The sequence below is a fragment of the Girardinichthys multiradiatus genome, chromosome 22, assembly GCF_021462225.1.
Source record: "Girardinichthys multiradiatus isolate DD_20200921_A chromosome 22, DD_fGirMul_XY1, whole genome shotgun sequence".
Taxonomy (NCBI): domain Eukaryota; kingdom Metazoa; phylum Chordata; class Actinopteri; order Cyprinodontiformes; family Goodeidae; genus Girardinichthys; species Girardinichthys multiradiatus.
The window spans coordinates 38,213,216-38,227,551 of NC_061814.1; the positions used below are offsets into that span (position 1 = coordinate 38,213,216).

A 14,336-nucleotide genomic window follows, 5' to 3' on the forward strand; every position below is an offset into this window, starting at 1 on the left:
TGGCTTTTATTCAAAAAGCAGACTTAGGTAAACCCAAATCTATTCAGTTGAACTTGGCTATATATATATATATATATATATATATATATATGTTATATATAAAATCTCAAAGCATTTTCAGAGTGATCAAAAGTGACCCCAATTCTGTTTTTTGCTAAGAATTACCTTTTTTTTTTTTCAAAGCTTGAGTCAAGACCAATAGAATAGTCTGGCTAACTAGATACCTTTTATTATAAAAGGTAAACTTGCAAAACCCTGTTTTGAATCTACAAGGAATTATGCATCCAATTTGTTTAACATGCAGTTTGTTTTTTGGGGCCACAATTATTTTTGATCTGATGATTTTGGACACCACTGACCTTAAAATAACTTACTTCACTGTGTCTGCAGGCATGTCATAAATGGTAAAGTCTAATTTAAGACTTGCCTAAAAGTAGAAAACAAAGTAATGAATGAAGCTCATTTTATTATAAGTAAACTAATGCCAGATAAGAAAACCTGAAAACCTTTGGAGATGCTGAATTCAAGTCAGCCTCAGGAAAACTCAAAACTGCACGTCAACATTCAAACAAATCATTGTAGTGATTATAAATGTGAGAAAAACAAAAAACCCTTATGAACTGTACTTTGACACTTCAAAAACACTTGAAGAACTTTAAAAGTATTTTTTATTAAAAAGTCAATAAACACAACATAAGAAACTGTACAATCTATAAGAATTTCCAGTTATTGAACAGATTCTAACAAAATGCATTACATGAGAGCCAGCTTCAGAATAAAAGTCATTTTTAGATACATATACCAAAAGTTTCCACATGATTTAAATAAATGGGCAACCCACAGGAAAAAAAAGGTTTTCTGGAGAGGATCTCCATTCCTTAAGTACAAGTCTAAAAACAAAAATGGCACACTCCCTCAGGTCCAGTTCAACTCATCATAGACTTCTTGTTGCTTTACATGTTATCCATCTCCCTTTGCTGGATTTTTAAGAAAAAAAAAGAACCAAAAAAGCAGATTGTTAAATTAGAAAAATCCATGGTGCAACAGCCAGTTTCGCACTGAAAATTTACAAGAAATTGCTTTTACCTGAGTCTTGCTGTACTGCTGCTGCTGCTTTCGTCTCCGATTAAAAAAGAACTAGGAGAGAAATAGAAGGTTAAGATTAGAGCACTATTTAGCTTTATGCTGGAGATTTAGCAGTTTTAACCTTAAAGAGCGTACACTCACCAGGAGCAGAATGCCTATGACCACAGCCAGCACCACAACCACAATGACAGCAATAATTCCACCAGACAGGTGCTGCATGGTGAAAGTTGGAGCCTTCTCGTCCACATAGTACACCAGGATCTTTTCCATCTTAAGGTTCTGGGTGCCTGCTTCAAGAGAGACGTTTTCCTGGCTCGTGAACAGAGGAAGGACCTTCAGCTACAAGAGAAGAGAACATCAGCAGGGGTCTCATCAAAAACACCTCTATTCTATTTCACAGGCTTTTAAAGACATACATCTTTCTCCATGTAGTACGCCATGTTGCCAAGGTTTGGGCCGGGTTTTCCCATTTCCTTCTTCAAATCAGCCACAATGAAGCGACCGTCAGGGTCATACTAAAAAAAAACAGGAAAACCTTCATTAGGAGGATCACTTTAAGATAATAAAATTCACCACATTATGAAACGAGGTGAAAAAAAATCTCCTTTTAAGGGCTAAAAATTCTTACCTGAACCTTATGAATCAATGTCTTGTCATAACCATAACGCTTTTCGAGGAGTTTACCGAGCCCCCTGTTGGATGAAACAGAGGAGTTTCCATTAGGAAGTTTAGTCATAAAGTCATAAGTCTGAATAAAGCTGGAGGTGTCACATAAACTTACTCTTTCAAAGAGGTTTCATCCACAGTGGATGCAGTTGCAGTGTGTTTCAGCTCAAGACGGATCCAGCTGGACAACGAAAAATAGAAAAAATCAAATGTCAGACGACAACATTTACCCTCGAGTCAACTCTGAATGTCAGGGGTTCTACTCACTAGGTCTCCACCAGCTCTTCACACTTGATGTTCTTGTCACCCTTATCAGTTCTGCGAACACCGGCGCTGTTGACGCACCAGCACTCCTCTGTCTGGTTGCACTGCTTGGCCTTGAATGTACCATCAGCCTCGCAGTCTGGGTCGTAGATCCCGTCGTTGTCCACAAAGGCAGTCTCGACTGGCTTTCCGCCGATGCCTCCTCGAACGGAGAGTTTATTCTTGGCTCTGTACATCTCAGCCTTCATCAAAAAGCACTTTGGAACCACTAAATGTGAAAGACAGAAGACCGTGAGAACATAACCAAAAAACACGCAGTGCACATGAGTTACAACGTGTGTAGTATACTCACATTTCTCGCAGTCGATGGGTTGTGGTGAACCAGACTCATCAAGGGTGAGTTTACATGTACATGGAGTACCGTCACAGATGGCCCATTTCATTGTTCTACATGAACCTACGTAAAGAAACATGACCAATTTTTATTAGGTCGATGGTTCACAATACCTGTAATCACGTATTTTCCCAGAGAAACAGATTAATGTAAAAATAATCAATTTGTTTACAGCACTTATTGTAATCATGCTCCATGAAAAAATAAAATCAAATCACTAGTAGACAACGCCAACAGGTAGACTGACCGGCTTGTTTAACACCTGGGCGTTGGTTTCCGCAATCTAACAAAGTCCCCAGAGTGAGGTGGAGCTCCCAACCCCCACCTTCACCAACCAGGATGTTGTGTTCAATAACCCCCAGTTTCCTTTTCAGGTTTACAATTATTAAACAGTGAATAAGTCTAAAAATATACAATTTAAATAAAGAAACCCAATCACAAAAATAATTTCTTAGCTTCTTACACTAAATGTTATTAAACCTTCTCAGTTCACAGTTATACTTACAGGATTCAACGGTTCCCACAGCTGCAAAAACAGCCAAGACTAGAAGGATAAAACCTTTCATTGTGATTTTCCGTCCAAAAAAAGTTTCTTCTTTTAAAAAGCGTCTCTCTCTCTCTCTCTCTCCCTCGGTCCGTCTTCCGCAGAGGTCACACACAGAATGAAGAAGTCGCTCAACAATACTTCCTTTTAGCTCCTGACTCAGGTGTGTCTGCTGGGCAAACCTGTTTGGAAAGAAACGTCACCGGGAGCGCGCACGCCCTGGCACAAACACGAGCACGGCTCAGGTGGACGTAACGAGGAAAATTCCTGTTAATTGTAATCCGTTCGGTTGCAGTGGCCCAACTGATAAAAACACCCTGTTATCAAGCCTGTTAATGAAAGCCGCTCCTTACCTCATGATAATTTGCATAGGCAGTGACGGGAAGAAGGTGGAGGGGGAGTGGTAGAAACGGTGACGCTCACCTGCTTCCGGTGTGGCCATATTTGTTTTGTGTTTCGGTCGTTCTGTCTCTGTTGACATATTTTCTGCTTTCGGCTGTTTCATAGTCCTACAATCATATTTCCTTTCTGCCTCAGTTCTCAGAAGAGTTTCATGTCACACCAAATTAATTTATTTTAAATAAGCATCAAAAAGACGTTTGAAATGAAACCACGTTGAGGAAAAAGCGGTGGATGTGGGTGATATGTGGGCCTCTATAAAGTCTGTAAAACAGTTTTGGTGCCTTGCCCACGCTAGTTTCTTTCACACATGAAAATTTCAATTCAGTTTACTTTATTTATGGACCTTTAGTTAACAATAATCCCAAAACACAAACAGCTCCAATTCATTTATTTTTATAGAGTGATAGATAATGCCATCAATCCAATGGCTAATGTTTGACAGTAATCGACATATGCTTCAAGATTTGTTTGAACATATTTATTTACATATTGCATTTTTTATGCTTGTCTAATTCCTAATGCCCAAAATATCAGTTGTCAATTTTATTAGAGCAAATGTTTCATAAATACCAAACTATGTTTAAAAGAGTCTTTGTTCAGTTTGGTTTGGTAAATATATATACAATTTTGGATTGTGAGCTAGATATGATCAAATTAGGTCCAGACTAAAACATTGTGAAACAGCCATTTAGTTTAGCAGTCTTGTTAGTGGCTAACCGCTAGACAGTGTTTTCTCAGCTACAAAACATTCGTATCTTGTCTTTCACTCTGGACGATTTTATTTTATTTAAGATAAAGCTCTTTGACTATTTTTCCCGGGCTTTGACTGGTCCATTTTAAGAGCTTTGCTTAAAGCATTCCCTAGACCTGTATTTTTAGGGTCGTTGTCCTGCTGGAAGGTGAACATCTGTCACACTTTTCTTTTGGAGCCACCAACAGGTTTTTCTCCAGGACTGTCCTTTTTTTTTTTTTTTTTTTTTTTTTTTACATCCATCCATCTTTACATCAACTCTGATCAGCTCGCCCCGAGCACTTTATGGCAAACTATAACTGGGACTTCTTATGGCTTTCTTTCAGCAAGCTTTCGATGCCTTAAAGGACAGTTTTGACCAACAATGCATGAAAAAATAGAAAACAATGTTTCATTTTCCTTCTACTTCACAACTATGCCCTACTTTTTAATCACATCAAATTCTAATAAAATAAATCGATGTTTGTGGCTATGACATGATAAAATGTGAGAAAGTTCAAAGGGTATGATCTCTTTTGCAAGGTGCTGTAAATTACTACATTTTTTAGAACCCGATCTACCTCTGATTCTGCTTTTCTGTGCTCTAAAACTGATTCTGATTCAGTCATCCTACTTCCTAGAGACATTTGTACTGAGAGAGTCACTATAATAGCTCTGCTAGTGTGTCCATAGTAAACAGAAGGTCACAACTGTAATATTTATGTGTGTCATCACAAGTAAAAACGGCAACATTTTCAAGATTATTTTAAATTTGATATTCAAAATGAATGTCAGCTGGATAATTATGTCATGATTTATGTATGTTATTTATTTCATTGTGTTTGGGCAAATATTGCAAAATACTTTAATTTTCAATACTATGTGGGATTGATCTCTGACCTGGGGTCTCTTCAAGTCAAGATGTAAGACATTTCTGTTTAGGATGGCTTTTAATACCTAGTACTGTGACATGTTTTACATCTCTCAATTTTTCTATTGTTTCTTAGTGTTTTTATCCAAACGCTGTTTTATTCCTTATGCTTTATGTGTTTTATTTTATTGTACTCGTAAAGCACTTTGGTTAACCAAGTGGATATTGTAAAGGGCTTTACAAATACATGCATTATTATTACTATGTGGAAAAAAACTATTATTTAGTTTTCTAATGATATTTATTCTTTTTGGGATAATTCACCTGTAGGATAAACAGTTTGTAACAGACCCTAAACTCTCTTTTTGGACGAGCTAAAACTCGGTTTGTCTTTCACCGCATTTATCGTTTCATTCTCTGTGACATGATAACATCATCAGGTATCTACCATAACAGAAACTGGTGGCCAGGAAAAAAAACCAACACTTTTTCAGCTGTTGTGAGTCACGCTCTGACATCAGACACAGTTGAGTCACAACCTCAGGTCTTGTTCCAGATGACTAGAAAAAATATTCTCCGGAGTTCAGCAGCAGATATGTTTGGGCTGACTCACGAGTTTTTGTCATTAATTCAGTGGAGGGAACATATCTGAGATACATTGCAGAGAAACTGATTATATGTGTTTGAAATAACTCTTTGAGAGTTTCTGTTATGAAGAGACTGAAGCACAAATTTATATAACAAGTTTCCTGGAGAGCAGTTGAGCTTAGGAGAAAAAAATGGCTGATGATCATTTCCTACAGGCATCCATATGCCTACCTCTTTAGACTGTTTTCAGGTGTTGATTTAAATGTTCAACTGTCACATCACTGATTCCATGTATGTAAATAGACATGATCTAACATGCTCATGGGTTTTAGGACAACAGCAATCAGTCCTGCAACATACATACATTTTCTATTCTATGTAACATTTCTGTGACTTTTTGTCCCATACACCTCAGGATCTTTTAAGAAATGAAAAATGACTGTCTAACTTCTGCAGTGATGGAATGAAACGAGAGGCCATGCCATGAAAGCCACATTTCTGCACAGACTATGAGTTTTAAAGGCTAATGGTCAGAAATGTTCAATCAGCTGATGAGCACAATCTCTTACTGTTGCTGCTGCTTCTTCTTGTGTTTTGAAGCTGTATTTACAAATGTGAATAACTGTTATCTACCTCAGTACTAGGATTTTAATCAGGACTAAAAACTAACAGAAAGACAAACCATGTGGTATGCAGTTTTTACAAAATTGTTGACTTTAGATGTACTATTCTTCAAACATACCTGAAGTATACTGATGACTGCAAATATAATTAAGTATTCCAACATTTAGTACAGTTCCTACATTTCTTCCATATAAGGATAATACATCAGTGTACATTAAACTAGACAGGGTATCTTACGTTGTCGTTATCTGTGATTTTATACATTAGGCAGAGAAATATGGTGTATTTTTTCCCTTTTTTGTTTGTTGTAAATGCCTAAAGCAATGTCCAATAAAAAACATTTATATTAATCAATTTGCACATTCTAACTGCTGTTATGATGGTTATATTGATCATTTTTACTCTTCTGGTTGAGGGAAGAAGGTTCTTGTAAATTTGTTTGATAATACATTGGTACCTTAGATCTTAATTATGGTGGACTTTTCCTGTATCAGCTGCAGAAAACCAGCCCCACAGCATGATACTTCCACCTCAGTGCTTGATTGTGGTGATGCCGTTCTTCAGGTCACTCTGTGCATTTCTCTTCCACCAAAGACGGTGGAAGAGGTGATGCCAAAGAACTTGATTTTGGACTCATCTGAACACAGCACTTTCTTCCAAATCTTCTCTGAATAATTTAGATGTTTGCAGGCAATATTCAGAAGGGGATGTAACATTTTAATTCATTATATGATCTGGGTTACCACTGGTGTTCTTGGTGACTTCAGATCATTGACAAGCTCCTTCAGTGTGTGGGCTGATCCTTCACTTTTCTCATGATCAACCTCACCACATATTACAAGATCTTTCACAGAGCTCTAGTCCAATCATGGTGGTTTAATATTTCTTTTTTTCTATACAATTGCTTCAGCAGTTTTCACCTCCTCTCCAAGCGTCTTCCTCATAGCCTTATAGTCCACCCCAGCCTTGTGTTGACCTGAAGTCCTTTGATAGCTCTTTGGTTTTGCCCATAAAAGCATCACATCTTGACTTATACCTTTTTAGTTTTAGAAAACAGCCGAGAACTAGTCTGACTCAGACGCCGCCCATGAAGCTACACGGCATTTCTGGACCCACTAAACAAACAGGGCATTGTATATATTACTCCTGTTGTTAGCATTGCTGCTTTTCTGTTACTTAACAGGAGGAAGTTTCCAGCTCCAACCCCTAAAACCTGCTTGGCCTGTTCCTGTCCTTCCACAGTCCAAAGGCATCAGCTAAACAAAATGACAAGGCTATATAAAAGCCTAATGGTAACTTGAATTATCCCAGACAAGTAACCTGTGGTTGGTAGTGAATGGTTTATATGTTCCTAAGGTTGTTTAATTTGTACTTTCTTGTTGCTGAAATGTGCTACACAAATTAACTTACCTTGCCTTGCCTTCCAGTCTTGACAGCAGATTATATGCAAGTTTAGACAAGCAGCTATTTTTCTTGTTATTTCCTGACTCTGAAAGATCAATGTTCAGACCCATTCAATAAATTAGAACATTATTGAAAAGTTTATTTACTTCAGTAACTGTGAGGCTGTGTGCAGGATGCTTGTGTATGTGTACTTACCTTTTGGTCCACAGGGTGGCTCCAGGCAGGCAGACTGCACGGGTGTTCTCCATCTAAGGGGTGCTTAAATAGAGAGGAGTTCCTGAGGGAGATGCCAGATAATTCTCATTCACTGTGTGGTAATCAGGCCTCCTCCCTTGTGACTTTGTAAATACTTTACTTACCTTCTGTGTTTTCCACCTCCTGGCTGAACTGCACCTTCTCCTCTAGTGTATGTTCCTTGGACCTCAAATGGATAGCTCACCTTCTTCAGACTCAGAAAGAACTTACCTTTGGTCTCCCTCGAAAGATCCTCGCATGGAGCCTTCCTGGACCTACTGATCTCTGCCTCCGGAGATGCACCTCCTTCCTTCGCTCACAAATCCAACCTCAGCCTCCAAAGAGTCCCCTGAAGCTCCCTGACCAGACAGTATGGTCAGGGATCTAAACTGGTTCTTGCTTCCTTAGTTGTTGCTTGTTCCAGGGTCTGGCTAAAGCAGCAATATGACAGTAACTCTATTAAACACATTATATAGATTAATAACACAAGCCATTGTTTCTGTTAACTATCAGGATTTTCTGCTTATAGCTAATAAAAACACAACATTTAGGATTAGAACATTACATCAGACCAATAAGAAAAACAATTTTGGTACAGAAATGTGGGCTTTATATTTAATAGTTGTTTAAAGGTTATTTTTAAACGCTACTTTTAATCTGGCAAATGAGCCTCATTGGAACACATATTGAATATGGCGTATATAAAGTCCATCTGCATTACTCGAAGGTTCTCTTGTCTTTCCCATCTTGAAAATTGGTCTGAGATAAATAAGCTTCTGTTTTATATGTTCCTAAAATCCCAAAGAATCAAAAAGTAATGGAATACTAATTAAAGGCCTTTTTAACAGTTGGCAATGTGATATAATGCAACTGCAATCAATGATTGCTTTATTTGAAAGCTTTTTATATGTCTTTCCCAGGGAATCCAATGAATGTGATCGTGAGAACAGCCTGTTTCTGTAGTTATTTGACAGCAATGCTCCTCTCCTGCCAGTTTTTGATCGAGTTGTTGCAGGAAGTTGGTGTAGTATATGGTTTTGGGGGCAGGGTTGTTTTCATCAGAAATACACAAGCTGACACATGCTTTAGTTTGTTCTGGATCAATATTTCAGGTTTTGTTCAGGTAAAACAAGCTGCATTGCTTCATAAGAGCACAACTGTTGTAACCTTTAAAGGTGTTTGATAACAGTTTACAGAAAGCTCCTTTTCCGAGGTAATACGACTTCCTCATAGTTTCACCACAAATGTTTGAAGAATTTCACACTGTAGACGGTTTTCTTGCTGAGTCAGTGCCTGTTTTAAATATTGCATGTGAGTTCCTCGTTTACTGCAAATATGTCACGAGAGTGAGTTATATAAGAACTTATTTCAAATCAATTCAATTTAGTTTTATTTATATAGCGCCAATTCACAACACATGTCATCTCAAGGCACTTCACAAAAGTCAAGTTCATACATTCCAATTAATCGTAACCATTGAACAGTGCAGTCAGATTCAGTTATTTATTCAAATTGGATAAAAAGTTTTTCTATCTAAGGAAACCCAGCAGATTGCATCCAGTCAGTGACTTGTAGCAGTCACACCTCCTGGATGAGCATGTAGAGACAGTGGACAGTCACTGGCGTTGACTTTGCAGCAATCCCTCATACTGAGCATGCATGTAGTGACAGTGGAGAGGAAAAACTCCCTTTTAACAGGAAGAAACCTCCAGCAGAACCAGAACCAGGCTCAGTGTGAGCGGCCATCTGTCACGACTGACTGGGGGTTTGAGAGAACAGAGCAGAGACACAAAGAGAACAAAGAAGCACTGATCCAGGAGTCCTTTCTATGGGAAGGAAAAGTAAATGTTAATGGATGTAACTCCTTTAGTTTTTTCACCTAGAAAGAAAGAACAGATTAACTCTGAGCCAGTTTTCAAGGTTAGAGTCTGAAAAAGAGTACATAGAGTTAGTCACAGTAGAAGCTCAGTCAATTTCCATGTCTATGAGAGAGAAAGGGTTAAACACTAAAAGACAGGGCTATGTGGATCATCGGTAGAAGGTGAGCATTAAGTTGTTGCCAGCAGAAGCTTGGATGATGCCCCTCTCCAGAAAGGTGTCACAGGTAGACACAGAGCCAGGTCAGGTGTAGCTTCTAGGAAGAGAAAAGAGGGAGAACATAAAGTTAAAAACTGAAATTACAGCAAATAATGTAAAATTGGAGAGTAGTGTGAAAATGTAGCGAAGAGGGTGAAAGTGGTCATTATGTCCTCCAGCAGCCTAAACCTATAGCAGCATAACTACAGAGATAGCTCAGGATAACCTAAACCACTCTAACTATAAGCTTTATCAAAAAGGAAAGTTTTAAGCCTAGCCTTAAAAGTAGACAGGGTGTCTGCCTCACGGACTAAAGCTGGGAGCTGGTTCCACAGGAGAGGAGCCTGATAACTAAAGGATCTGCCTCCCATTCTACTTCTAGAGACTCTAGGAATCACCAGTAAACCTGCAGTCTGAGAACAAAGTGCTCTGTTCAGAACATATGGAACAATCAGATCTCTGATGTATGATGGAGCTAGATCATTAAGGGCTTTATATGTGAGGAGGAGAATTTTAAAATTTATTCTAAATTTAACAGGGAGCCAATGAAGGGAAGCTAAAATAGGAGAAATATGATCTCTCTTTTTAATTTTCATCAGAACTCTTGCTGCAGCATTTTGAATCAGCTGAAGGCTTTTAACTGCATTTTGTGGACATCCTGATAGTAACGAATTACAATAGTCCAGCCTTGAAGTAACAAATGCATGGACTAGTTTTTCATCGTCATTTTATTTTTATCTGCTAGAAAAGTTATTACAAAGAAATGGTTGAGCTTATATGTTCCAACCCTAAGTGACTGGCAACAGATTTTGCATGGTTTGTTTATTATGCAAATAATCTCATTCTCCAGTAGACTTTAGTCTGATAAATTTGATAAAATATGGGATAAATGGAAAATATGCACTAGGTCAAAGTGTCCAGAACCTGTGTAAACCTCTGTACTAATTTAATATTTTATGGTTTTAAAATATCACCACATATACCTTGTTTCAAGTCTCTGTGTGTTTTGGTAACAATTTATTTATTTTGTTTTCATTGTATAAATTCTTTGAAAAAGCTAAATAAAAATAAATAAAATTCAATCCTAATAATAAAACAATGCAGTCAAGTTCAGCATATTTTTCCAGTTGTTAAAAAGGTTTCTACCTATGGAAACCCAGGCGACTGTATCAAGTCACTGACTTTGCAGCAATCCCTCCTGAATGAGCACATAGCAGCAATGTCTCATATTAGGCATGCATACAGTGGGAAGAAAATGGCTAAACAGCTTTCTTAAATTAGATATGAAATCACTAAATGTCCCATGACATGGAAAGCTTTTGTTCTTTTTTAATAGATATATACTTTAGTTGTTTTATGCAAGCAGTTTTAATGCTGAATTTCCCCCGTAATTTAACTGCTTTATCTTTGCTCTCATGTTCTGCAACTGCCCAAATACAGGCCTCCAATTAGGTAGAGGCACCGAATTCAGGACAGTTACAGGTACTGACCGAGTTCCGTCGGTACTACCGAGTACCGATTGAAGTAAAATCACACGGTACCATCTTTCGGTACCTAAACACATCATTGTGACACTGAGGGAGTGGACGAGTGGACAATTTTCCATGCCGGACATGAACACAGCATCGCACGCACAAGAGCGTAATGATGTCAGTAGCCGCTGGGACCGTCAACAAAGCATGGCTGATCGAAAGCGTTGGAAAGTATGGCTCCACTTTTCAGAATGCGATGCAGATGACGATCGTTGCAATATTTGTGACGCGAAGAGCAAGTCCAGCGGCGGAAATACTTCTAATCTGAGGAAGAACACGATTTTTCTCAGGGTTGAAGAGTGCACAGTTTTCGTCAGCCTCCGATCAACGGCTACAGCTCCTGCATTCAGCACCTTTAGGACGCCTGCGTCCGTTAGTGACTCATCGTCTGCAGCAACATGGCTGAATTTTAATTTGTGCGTTAAGAAAAAACACCGCGTAGTCAGTTCAGGGTTTTTATGTTAAAGACTGAGATGTTACAATACACACAGCTGGATGTGGAAGTTTATATATTGAGAAATAAATATGTTAAATTGAAATTTTTTGAGATTTTATTATTAAACGAATTAGCATTTATTACCTCATAAACAAACACAAAAGTACCGAAAACTGGTACCATTGAGTACCGGTATAGATTCCCAGGTACTGGATATTCGGTACTGGTTCAGATGTGAAAGGTACCCATCCCTAGTCACAACTTTGGTTCTGCTGTTCCAAACTGTGGCAGAAGCAAATAATTACCTTATCAGCTTTTAGGATTTATTACTGTGCCAGATATGACTCAGGTCTGATAAGATAGCTAAATATTGGTGTGACTGAAAAAAAAAATGATTATGAGAAATATTTAACACTTATTGCAAAGACATGTCAAGCTGCTATTTTTACTTTCTTTTTAAGGAATAAAAAAGAAAGTTGATAAATGGACTGTTAATGCAATCAGGATTATTAGCTCTACACCTTTAATGGGTGTGTTTCTTATATAAGATACAGGAACCTGGTATTTTCAGAACAAACACCAGACATAGGTGGGGACTTTGTGAGAGATGTAATAGTTTAATAGTGTGCTGAATAGTGTAATAGTGCTGGAGTGTCCTTCAGCCAGTCATTACAGTGAGTGATGCTCAGCAGACAATGTCTTACCACCTCCTTGATAGGGGTCGCCTTTGGAGAAGGCGTAGTGGTCTTATAATGCAGTTTAAAGGGATGTGTGGCCCAGAGTAACAACAGACTTAAATGTAACAAGTTTCTGTTTCCATGATAAAGCCCACAAAAGAAAGGTTTGGGGTATTGTGTGCTAATTATTACAGAATCCCAGGGCACTTGGGTCAGATGTCCTAACAGAGATCAGACTGAGATCATACCACCATCTGCCCTCATGCAAGCCTAAATAGTGCTGACTAGGGGTTAATTTGAGCCGGAACAGTATCCGCGAACTGTCTTATTTTGACGGGGTGCGTTCTGGTTACTGTTTGCTTGAATCTGGAAATTTCCAGGGCTACTAATAATAAAGTTATAAACACATTTCACTGCTTTGAACCAACAAAACCTATATTGGCCATGCAATCTGCAAATAATTGCATACAATGCTATTTTGTTTAAACATAAAAGCCACTTACGAACTTAATATCATGTAAGAGCTGTCTCTTCAAATAAGAATTTACGCTTCTTTCTTGAAAAGAACGTCCGCTCCAAAGTTATGGGCATTTTTATTAAAAGCACCAACATAAAACATAGTACAACAAAATTGCAAATCAGTTTTACAGTTCATGTGGGTCATTAATAATCATTTAAATATGTATTAATTAAAATGACAATAAAATCAGAAATGTTTCATGGATGATCACGTTACATAGCCTACGTAATGTAATCAATGGCGGCAATTTGTCAAACTAACAGCAATCAAAATATCGAACAGACATTATATAACCAACTAACCAAGCACATGAAGGCAATGGAGATACTACTGGAGCTGTTGAGAGTGATGTTGGTGAGTGCCAAGCTAACCAGGCTGTTGTACGGTACAGGAGCCCCCAGCCAGTCGCAATGAGCAGCCCAATGAGGCGCCTGGGGGTTTGCATGTGGAGGAGGACGAGGGTGAATTCAGCAGAGAAGAGTCGGGCCCGTAACCCTCAAGTGAGGGATGCCCAACAATCTGGACAGCTGTGCAGTTCGAGCCCAAATTAAATTGAAAATTCAGGTTTGGGTTGCTCTACATGCAAGGCAGTGAGAACTTTAGGACCAGTGAAGAATGGTGGGATAAAACTGGCCAAAGAATGGGTGTCATGTTTAATAACGCCATCTGCCTCTGACCTAACAAAGCAGCAACGAGCAGTTCTTAAAACAATATTTGAACATGCTCAGAGTAACTTAGCAGCAAAAATCATACTCAAAAAGCAAAAGAAGATACTTTGGGACAGGCTTTAATCGGTGTTTAGTCTGAACACATAACCACTATGAGTCGGATCTTTCGCACTGCATAGAAAGAGGCTAAACGCAACAGACCAGCCCATGGATTTGAAAGTGAAATTGATCAGGAGTTAAATGGACTTGATATGGATCGAGTACTGCATTCCAATATTTGAATGAGCGAACATACAAAAACACATTTCAGAAGAAATGAAAAGAAAACTCTTTGATCGAATTGTGGAGTGTGCGCCAAAACGTAGCCTCCTGCTGGACGAGTTCACTAGTTTAAATAAGAAAAGCACACTTATATACATAAGAACACAACTGCCAGATATGGACAAATCAAGTAACATATTTACTGAACTGTTTGAACTAGATAATTTATCTGCAGAAGGAATTGTGCTGAATTTATTATCCACACTGGAAAGCGTGCATTTGACCAAGGAGTTTTTGTCAAACACTCTTGCATGTAACCGCGTGTCTGTTATACAGGTCCTTCTCAAAATATTAGCATA

The 14,336-nt window shown here is 38.3% G+C and overlaps 1 protein-coding gene across 1 annotated transcript; it reads right to left on the reverse strand.

The window, feature by feature from the left end:
- Nucleotides 1-650: 650 nt before the first annotated feature.
- On the reverse strand, nucleotides 651-3,247 carry epcam (epithelial cell adhesion molecule). The gene is made up of 9 exons (XM_047351817.1): nucleotides 2,916-3,247; nucleotides 2,369-2,473; nucleotides 2,020-2,284; nucleotides 1,868-1,933; nucleotides 1,715-1,778; nucleotides 1,503-1,601; nucleotides 1,228-1,425; nucleotides 1,087-1,137; nucleotides 651-977 (listed from the first exon to the last, which is right to left on the reverse strand). The coding sequence occupies exons 1-9, from the start codon at nucleotides 2,974-2,976 to the stop codon at nucleotides 954-956; spliced, it is 933 nt and encodes a 310-aa protein (XP_047207773.1). The 5' UTR covers nucleotides 2,977-3,247; the 3' UTR covers nucleotides 651-953.
- Nucleotides 3,248-14,336: the final 11,089 nt, after the last annotated feature.